Source organism: Peromyscus maniculatus, chromosome X (genome assembly GCF_049852395.1).
Source record: "Peromyscus maniculatus bairdii isolate BWxNUB_F1_BW_parent chromosome X, HU_Pman_BW_mat_3.1, whole genome shotgun sequence".
Taxonomy (NCBI): domain Eukaryota; kingdom Metazoa; phylum Chordata; class Mammalia; order Rodentia; family Cricetidae; genus Peromyscus; species Peromyscus maniculatus.
Window position 1 is genome coordinate 84075401 of NC_134875.1, and position 10261 is coordinate 84085661.

A 10261-nucleotide genomic window follows, 5' to 3' on the forward strand; every position below is an offset into this window, starting at 1 on the left:
TCATGTGTGCTACAGGTATGCGATCGTGAGGAGTCAGATGTCCCATTTGCAGAGGTTGCCAGAGGTGGGGAAGTAATGGCTCTTCCTGACAAGAGACAGGTTTCTGAGGAATGCTGACTATAAGCTTTTGTCTATCCACCAGAAACCCTTCTGTTTACCCTGTCGGGGTCCAGCCTGAGCTGAGCCCAGACTGTCATTTCAGGACATTATCAGTGCCATTTTGGAGGATTTGGGACCTAATAGTAGTGTGGAGCCAGCCTAGGCTACATAGACTTTTATGTCAACCCTAATACAATGACCACAGCAAACCGCTTAGCACGGCTCCTGAGACAAAATTATCAAGAAATGCCATGTGTTCTTGTCACCCTGCTGGGGTGCATCCAGCTCCCGAGGTAGAAGCGGCTCTGGCATGGCTGACAAATGCCTGGCCCACGCCGTCCCTGGGCCCCGGCACACTTCGTTCGAAAGGGTTTAAATCGCGGGAGGGCCCAGAGCTGCGCTGTCACGGGCACAGGAAAGGACCCCCACACACACTCTACCCCATATCCCTGTCCCGGGGCCTCCTTGTGACTTGAGTGCCCCTTTCCTTTGGGAAATTTGGGGCCAAGGGAAAAAAGCCTCAAGACCTAGGAGCGTGAGAAGCCCAGAGATGGGACTCTTCTCGACGTCAAGAATCGCTGGTCTTGCCTACGTAGTCTCATGGTGGCCTGGGGCTGGCAGCTGCGTCCTGGAGCTTTCGGGAGCTTGGCTGGGGGGGGGGGGGGGGCGTCTATGGTAAGGACCTAGGGAGGCTGTGGAGCAGCAGGCTAGGGGAGAGAAGGAAATGGCCCATGTTCCTAATGTAGGGCCCCCCCCTTCCTGTGAGGGACTGGCCACAAAGGTGTCTATCTCCCAGCCTCCTATCTCCCCAAACCACAGCTCAGAGGTGTGAAAGAATGAAAAACAACAGGGGGAGGGGAGCCGGAGAAGAGCCAGGTGCACATTTCACACCTTGACCACTGGTGAGGCCCCAGGCAGCTTCACTCTGACTAACTTCCTCCTCAGCCCTCCCTGCTGCAGAAGAGGGACGGCCCAGAGACCAGAGCATGGGCTGTGAGCTGTTGACCTAGTCTGGGGATGGAAGAGGGTCAAATTAGAAGGCGAGGTGAGGGCTTGAGTCAGCTCTGTGACACAGAAACTTCCAGGCTATCTCAGCTGCAAACAACAGCCGAAGCCCAACACTGCAATTTTGAGACTTGGGAGATGGTTTGGCACCAGAAGACTAGGAGTGAGCTACTCACCGGGTCCCCATCTTTGGTACATACTTTCCACACATAAGGTGTACAGTCCACAGGGAAGTCCCATCAGAGGCGTGTTATCCTTAGACCCACTCTTCAGACAAGGGAACGGAAGCGGAGAGATGAAATGCTTTACCCGGGGTCACAGAGCTGGACAGCCAGGGAATTCGGCCAGAACTGGCAGAGCCTCCTCTATCAATCATGGCCAGGGACCACTTTTATGGAGAACTAGCCCTCTGGCCCTGGCCACGGCCACACTTACATGCCCCATGAGCTACTACCGTCTATCATGGGCTCTCTTGGCATGGAAGGTTCCAGGTGGCTCTGAGTCTGGGGTCTATATTGTACTCACCTGGGGCTCTCGGTTGTGCCCTTGGCCGAGTGCTCGATGCACAAGCCTGTGGTTACTTCAGCTAATCTTAGAGCAACTCTGCTGAGGGAACTGCCTGCCTGCCTACGGTTCTGATCTGTCCAAGGTCACAGAGGCTGGACAGGGTGGAGCTAGGCCTGGAGTCCAGACGAGCTCAATGTTCTGTCGATTGCATGACAGTTGTGCGGGTCATCACTCAGGAGCAGTGAGAACCCCAGCTGGCCTATCAAGACCTGAGTCTGACGTCTGCTTGTCCGGCCTCAGAAAGGAAGGCTGTCCACACCTGACCTTCAGCCTATCATCCCTCCCAGCAACCTGGGCTGAGGATCATCTTCCCCTAGACAAATGAGAGTAAGGCCCAGGAAGGGGACCAGGGACCTGTAGACCTTTACACTTCACATAGACCTGTAAGAGTTCGGCAGCCCCTGGGAAGGTATTTCTAAACACAACACAAGGTATTTCTAAAATGGCCATCTGTTTCCACCACCACGTCTCTCATAAAGCAAAAGTCTCCTTTAATGTCAAAAATGGGACAAGGAACACAATGGCAGACTAAGTCCTTGAAAATGAACAACACCCCTTTTATCCCAGCACTCAGGAGGCAGAGGCAGGCAGATCTCTGTGAGTTCGAGGCCAGCCTGGGCTACAGAGCGAGTTCTGGGACAGTCAGGGCTACACAGAGAAACCCTGTCTCAAAAAAAAGAAAAAGAAAAAGAAAAAGCAAGAAAGGAAGGAAGGAAGGAAAGAAAGAGCGAGTGAACAAGTATATCGTCTCTGCAGTTCTTCTCATTTGCATAAGTCACAAACAGGCATGGGGAAACTGTGGTCCTTGTGGACACTAAAGGGATTTTGCAGTCTTTCTCAGGCTTCTGTCTCCTCTGCCCCTACAGGTCGTCGAATAGCAAGTCCTATATATCCTGATTGGCCTGGCCTCAGGAATCCTCCTTGTCCCCTCCATTCACACAGCTTCTGACCTCTTCTAAGATCTCAGTTCCCTTTGACTTGAGCCCTGCAGGTGACAGACTATTTCAGAGAAGTGTCCCATCTGTCCACAGGAAGAGAAGGGCATTGATTCTTGACAGGTGCATGTCATGTCAATACGCTTGGCCTGCGCTGGTGGAGCAACGTGCTTGAAAACTGAGTGGCAGCCCAATGTGGGGGCTCGCACCTGTAATCTCGGTACTCTGGAGGCTAAAGCAGGAGGCTCAGGAACTCAAAGTTAGCCTGGGCTATATCGCAGTCCTTGTCTCAAAAAAAAAAAAAATCATATTAAGCCAGACATGGTAGCCCACAACTTTAATCGCAGCACCCAGGAGGTAAGGGCAAGTGGATCCCTGAGCCTGAGGCCAGCCTGTTGACTTCTAGTTCAGCCAGTGTCACATAGTAAGACCCTGAAGAACAAAAAACCTATGCCGTCCTGGCTTCCACTACCCGGCACTGATGCTTGCAAGTTATTACTTTGTGTGGTCGTTTCAACAATGCACATTAAGTAGCGTCGAAGTATCTTATATATAATATTGTATTGCTTGACTCTTCCACCATGTAGGCATTGGCTCCTCTGCATTCAGCCTCGTGAAAAATATGTGGATCTCCACTTGTTTTTAGCTGGATGAACACATCAGTTTATCCCTTTAAAAGATAGTGGACTACCCCCCCCCCACCACCAAATGCTGTGTACAATGGTGCATTCCTATAATCCCAGCCCTCGGGAGTTTGAGCCAGGAAGGCTGCTGTGAGTTCAAAGCCAGGTTGGGCTACAGACTGAGGTGTGCCAAAAAAAAAAAAGAAAGAAAACCAACAGTTTTAAAAGTGCTAACATCCTTTTCAGCCCACCCACTTTTGAGACGGGTCTGTAAAAGCAGACACAACCCCAAGACAGAGCAGCACATGGTCCAAGTTGTTGAGCAGTGAGCAAGAAGTGTGAAGGAGAAGCAGCTCTTGCACCTGGCAGCCGGGCTGCCCTCCACTTCCCCATTGTGTGGCTTCAGACCTCTCCTCTCTCCTCAAAGAACCTTCCCCCGCCCAGCCCGCCCCCCAGACCCTTCCCTAGCGCCCAGCCTTTCTGGCTCTGTCACCAGATGAACGTCAATATTCCCGATAGCCTGTGGGTCTATCAGCTGCCCAGCTTGTTTGCCCCGCACAATCCCAGCTGCCGACCGACAACTGAGGTATCACGGATTTCCCAATTCCCGAGTGTGCTCCTGAGCAGTTCCTTCTGGTCTGGACACTATACGACATTCCAGACGACTTTGGGCTCATTATAATCCCCAAATGGTTTTTATAGATACGTTTATATATCTCCACCCATGCCAGGTCAGATGCCACCATCCCCAAACTAGGAAGAAAAGAGGTGGCATGCTGCTCTTGGAGACCGCCTCCCTTCCCATGCAGTGATGATGGGAAGTATTCCCGCACACCCCACTCTGACCTAGTCCTAGTGAGACTCCAATCCCAGACCTGTTGGGGAGAATGTGCCCTCTCGGAAGGTGCTCTTCCCTTTTCCACTCACTGCCATCAAATCGCACTTCCTGCCTGCTCCTAGACATGCTTAGTGATTTGTGAATGGTACTGAGTAGGACAAGACCCCAGACTTGGTCACAGTCCCAGATTCCTGGCTAACTCCTTCCCAACGTATGTACCTGGCCAAGGGAGGGGCAGAAGAGGGAGCTTGTGGAGGGCTGATGTAGTTAACCCTTTGGAAGAGGCCGTGCTGAGTCGTGAAATATTCACTTCCTCTGTTCACTCTGAGTTCCCAACCACAAGTGCCAAAGCAGAGAAACAGGCAGCACGCGACCTGACCCAGCAGCCACAGCCAGAGCACCAGCCAGAGCACCATGTACCTTGAGGTAAGTTCTGCTGCCCGGCTCAGCTACATCATGGCGCCAAGTGGCCCACGCTACAGTACCAGGGACAAGTCTGGGCTGATCCGAAGCCCAGGGGCACCAGAGAGCTTAGTAAGCGGGCATGGAATGCAGGGGTCATGATAAGGGCATCAGGGGGCTTGGGAACCCAGCCTGGCCACTAACCACAGGCATGTCTCCTACCTCTGTGGCTTGGATGCCTCATCTGAAAATGTCACATTGTAGAGGCTCAACTTCGGTGATCTCTAGCTCTGGGACAGTCTGAGATGAGGCGAAGGGTGAAGAGGATTGCTGCTATCCAGGGGAAGTGGTATACCCACATTGTTCGAGCTACGCGGGAGGCAGAGGCAGAAAGCTCACTTGAGCCAAAGAGTTTGAAATAAGCCTGGCCGTCTCGGGGAGACCTACCTATTGGGGATCTCAGTGGGTGCCTAAATGGTTGCACAAGCCTCTGGGTAGGGGAAGGGAAGCATGCGTGGTGTGTGGAGGGGTGCGCAGCGGTTTGTAGGAAAGCCTCCATGAGGCCAGGAAGTTAGGGTCACCAGATAAAGGGCTGAGGAGGGACTAGAAGATGGAGTGGGAAGGAAGCACCTGGAGAGGCAGGTGCTTGATCCAGCTGTGGCCGCGTAACATTGAGGCTGCAAGCCACAGAGCGGAGGGAAAGATAATATGAGGTTCCAGCCCTGGAAGTTCCTCCCCCTGCAAAGGATCCCTGGTCCGTGAGATAATCCAGAAAGGGTCTGGGGTTGCCAGCCTTTGTGAAGGGGAGTCACCATGCCAGTCTGAGTAGATGGCGTTAAGAAGGAGCAGGCCTGGGAGGGAGAGAGAAACAGCTCAGGGTCTGACCCAGACAGCGCTATTGCTAAGGGAAACACTCATCAGAATAAATGACGAGGCACAAAGCGGCAAGACAGTTGCCGGGCCTTTACAGAGAACGGCCTCCCTTCCCTCTTTCCCCTTCCCTGGGCAGGTGAGTGAACGTCAAGTGCTAGATGCCTCGGACTTTGCCTTTCTTCTGGAAAACAGTACCTCTCCTTATGACTACGGAGAGAACGAGAGCGACTTTAACTCCCCGCCCTGTGCACAGGACTTCAGTCTGAACTTTGACAGAGCCTTCCTGCCAGCCCTCTACAGCCTCCTCTTTTTGCTGGGGCTACTAGGCAACGGGGCCGTGGCCGCTGTCCTCCTGAGTCATCGCACCGCCCTGAGCAGCACGGACACCTTCCTGCTCCACCTGGCTGTGGCCGACGCACTGCTGGTGCTGACCCTCCCACTGTGGGCCGTGGACGCTGCTGTCCAGTGGGTTTTCGGCTCTGGCCTCTGCAAAGTGGCAGGTGCCCTCTTTAACATCAACTTCTATGCAGGGGCCTTCCTGCTGGCCTGCATAAGCTTCGACCGCTACCTGAGCATCGTGCATGCCACCCAGATCTACCGCAGGGACCCCTGGGTACGTGTAGCCCTCACCTGCATAGTGGTCTGGGGACTCTGTCTGCTCTTTGCCCTCCCAGACTTCATCTTCCTGTCGGCCAGCCACGATCAGCGTCTCAATGCCATTCACTGCCAGTACAACTTCCCACAGGTGGGTCACACCGCTCTGCGTGTACTGCAGCTGGTGGCTGGTTTCCTGCTGCCCCTTCTAGTCATGGCCTACTGCTATGCCCACATCCTGGCTGTGCTGCTGGTCTCCAGAAGCCAGAGGCGCTTACGAGCCATAAGGCTGGTGGTGGTGGTGGTGGTGGCCTTTGCCGTCTGCTGGACCCCCTATCACCTGGTGGTGTTGCTGGATATCCTCATGGACCTGGGCGTTTTGGCCCAAAACTGTAGTCGCCAAAACCATGTGGATGTGGCCAAGTCCGTCACCTCGGGCATGGGCTACATGCACTGCTGCCTCAACCCACTGCTCTATGCCTTTGTGGGGGTCAAGTTCAGAGAACAAATGTGGATGTTGCTCATGCGCCTGGGCCGCTCGGACCAGAGAAGACCCCAGCGGCAGCCACCATCTTCCCGGCGGGAATCGTCCTGGTCTGAGACGACAGAGGCCTCCTACTTGGGCTTGTAATTCTGGGATGACACTGTGGCCTGTGCAACCTAAGTCCTAACACCTGCAGGCTCTTCTCCTCCTTGCGGCTGGGCTAGCTTTGACTCACCCGTAACTTGGCTGCTGGGCCTCACTGGCAGCCCAGCACCTCCAGGGCTCCAGAGAACCACTCTCCCAGCTCCAAGGACAGCGCCATTGCTGAGCTTCAGCTGCAGGCCTCTCTTGCCATGTCAGAGCTAGCTGCCTGGGAACCTCCCACCCTCCCAACTCCACCTTCCCTGTGTGAGGGGCGGGCGAGGTGAGGAGCAGAGAGCGCCAGGTCTTGCTCATCACTGAATGCGCCTATGGTCCCCAGTATCTCAATATCTGCCCACTTTTATGTCTAAAACTCCGCTTAAACTTTCAATAAACAAGAGAATGAGGACCAGGGTGTATGCACAGTCATCATTTGGGCCAGGCCTGACTGGACTCGGGAGTGCACTTCCTGCCTCATCCTGCCTGGCCTACGGTCTGCCTTTCTGCCCTCCCGGGCTCTGCTGAGCCCTCTGATGGACCCCCTGTTGCCTAGTGAAGCCGCTAGACACCTCCATGGGCTTGTAGTGCAGTGGATAGTTGAGCAGCTAGTTGTCTGGGTACACTTTGGAGCCACTAGACAGTAATAGGCCAGAATTCCTGAATCCCAGCAGCTCGGGCCAGCAGGTAAGGAGTGGTAAAAAGGAACAAATTCCAAGCAATCTGTGCTACAAAGCAAAGAGGCAGCACATGCTGAGTCCAGGGCTGAGCATGATGGCAGGAGCTATCCGGGGTGGCTTCCTGGAGGCCTAAGGGGCAAGTGGCATCTCCAGGGCTAAGAGAAGGAAGAAGTGTTTTGTTTCTAGGCTGAAGGGAGGGCAGTAGAGAGGTGGAGAGGCTGAATATAGCAATGCTTTGGGGAGTTTATAAGTGGTCTCAGCTGGGCCAGATGTGGTGGTACATACCAGTATTTGGGAGGCAGAGGCAAGTTGATCTCCATGAGTTCAAGGTCAGCCCGATCTATAGAGCAAGTTCCAGGCCAGCCAGAGCTACACAGAGAGAGACTCTGTTTCAAAAAATAGTAAGTGGTCTCAGCTGGCTGGAGTTAGGGCTTGGGTAAGGGAAGGACTGATGATGAGGTTGTAGGATAGCCTGGGGTAAGGCAATGAGATCACAGGCCAGTCAGAGAAGCTTGTATTGCTTATTTGGACAGTACAGGATCTTACTGTCAAGAAATGGGCTTGAAAAAATGGTGGGGCTGGGGAGATGGTTCAGGTGGTAAGAATGCTTGCTAAGCAAACACAAAGACCCAAGTTCAGACTACCAGCACTTATGTAAAAGCTGAGCATGACCATGTGTGCCTGTAACCCCAACACTGTGGGGTAGGTTGGCTGGCCGCCAGCCTGGAGTTGGGGGTAAGAGATGAGCTCTGGGTTCAGGAAGAGACCTTGTCTCAAAGAAATAAGGTGGAGGGCTGGAGAGATGGCTCAGAGGTTAAGAGCACTGCTTGCTCTTCCAAAGGTCCTGAGTTCAATTCCCAGCAACCACATGGTGGCTCACAACCATCTGTAATGAGATCTGGCGCCCTCTTCTGGCCTGCAGGGATGTGTGCAGACAGAACACTGTATACATAATAAATAAATAAATCTTAGAAATAAGGTGGAGAGCAGTAGAGAACACCCAATGTGCTCCTCTGACCTTCACATACATGTACACCTGTACACACACACACACACACACACACACACACACACACACACACACACGCCAGCAACAGGTCCTGATGATTTGCCAGCAGTCGTTAGCACATAGCCACCAAGAAAGAAGTGGCCAACAGGAGCATTTTCCACATCGAAAGCTGACTGGAAAAAAAAAATAACCAGAGCTTTCCAGAAGCGCAGGTGACAGAGCTACCCACTGCATATCAGTCCCCCCCAGTGAAGTCACAGATGGGCCATGACCCTCTCTGACAGGCTGGACTTTGTTTGAAGCTGCAGATATGCTGGAGCCCGGGAGGGAAGAGGAAGCGTGCCCTGCTCTATATATACCTGCAGTCACATCTAGCCTCAGTGTTCCAAAGACTACTCCATCCCTCTGCAAAATGAAAGGCAAGAGGAAAATGTGAAAATGATATGTCCTGCTTATTAAAGTATCAGTAATGGTACAGTGATAAAGATAAGCATTATTTGTAGCAGGCCAAAAACTGGACCCCTCAAGACATCCATGCTCCAATTCCCAGAACTTGTGATTAGGTCACCTTATGCGGCACAAGGGAGCTCTGCATGGTGGTATATGCCTGTAACCCAAGTACTTTCGGGGAGAAGGCAGGAGGATCAACAATATAAAGCTAGCCTGGGTGGCATTGTGGACTCGAGACTAGTCTGGGGCTACATGAGGAAAGTCCTGTCTCAGATAAGCAAGCAGGAAGGGTGTGGTGGAGCACACCTGTAATCCCAGCCCTCGGGAGGCAGAAGCAGCAAGCTATCTGTCTGTAAATCTGAAGTCAGCCTCATCTACCTAGCAAGTTCCAGGCCAGTCAGGGCTACACAGTGAAACCTTGTTTCCAAACAACCAACCAACCAACAAAACCCAAGCCAACAAACATGGCAAAGGGGAACTGAGGTTACTAATCTATGAACCAACTTATTTTAAAATAAGATTTTGGCAGGTCATAGTAGTCTATGCCTATAATCCCTAGCATTTGGAAGGCAGAGACAGGACCAGGAGTTATGGTCCTGCCTTGGCTACACAGCATCCAAGGTGAGCGCCGAGCCAGGTCGGTCAGCAGATAAGATTGCTTGTCACCAAGCCTGACAACCTGAGGTCAATCTCTGGGACCCACAAGATAGAAGAGAACTGACCCCCAAAAGTTGTCCTCTGACCTCCACATGTGTGCTGGAACACAAACATGCTCCTTCCCCTAAAATAAATGCATAATAATAAATTAAGGTAATTTTTTTTTAATTCAAGGGCAGCCTAGGCTACATGAGACCTATCAAAAATAGTAGTAAGAGCCGGGCGGTGGTGGCGCACGCCTTTAATCCCAGCACTCGGGAGGCAGAGGCAGGAGGATCTCTGTGAGTTCGAGGCCAGCCTGGGCTACAGAGTGAGATCCAGGAAAGGTGCAAAGCTACACAGAGAAACCCTGTCTCGAAAAAAAATAGTAGTAAGTAATAAAAATAATAATGATTATAATGGGCTGAAGAGAGGGCTCAATTTGTAAAGTACTAACCACGTGAGCACAGGAGCTGAATTTGGTCCCAGCAAGCGCAGAAAAAGCTGGGCATGGTAGTGTGCACTTGTAACCCCAGTCCTGGGGAGCCGGCAACAGGAAGAACACACTAACTTGCTGGTTAGCCAGCCTAATTGGAAAGCCCTACAACTACATGAGAAACTGTCTCAAAACACAAGGTGGACAGCTCTTGGGAATGAAGCTGAAGGTTTGCCACTGGCTTCCCCAGGACGGACGGACGGACGGACGGACGGACACACACACACACACACACACACACACACACACACACACACACACGCGCGCGCGCGCGCGCGCGAAGAAGAATTCTCTCAGTGGACCCGGTGTCATTACAAGAGTCTATAGAAGAAGTCATGATCCACGGGCTGGGGAAGGCCTCTAGGAACTGGAAAAGACAAAGAAATGGATTTCCCAGAAGGAAGAGGCTTCTCGGCACCTCGATCGGAATCT

The 10261-nt window shown here is 52.6% G+C and overlaps 1 protein-coding gene across 1 annotated transcript; it reads left to right on the plus strand.

Moving 5' to 3' along the window:
- The first annotated feature begins 4072 nt into the window (after positions 1-4072).
- Cxcr3 (C-X-C motif chemokine receptor 3) lies at positions 4073-7802 on the plus strand. Its single transcript, XM_006981122.2, has 2 exons — positions 4073-4493; positions 5479-7802. Exons 1-2 carry the CDS (start codon positions 4482-4484, stop codon positions 6565-6567), a joined length of 1101 nt encoding a protein of 366 aa, XP_006981184.1. The 5' UTR covers positions 4073-4481; the 3' UTR covers positions 6568-7802.
- The last annotated feature ends 2459 nt before the right edge of the window (positions 7803-10261 follow it).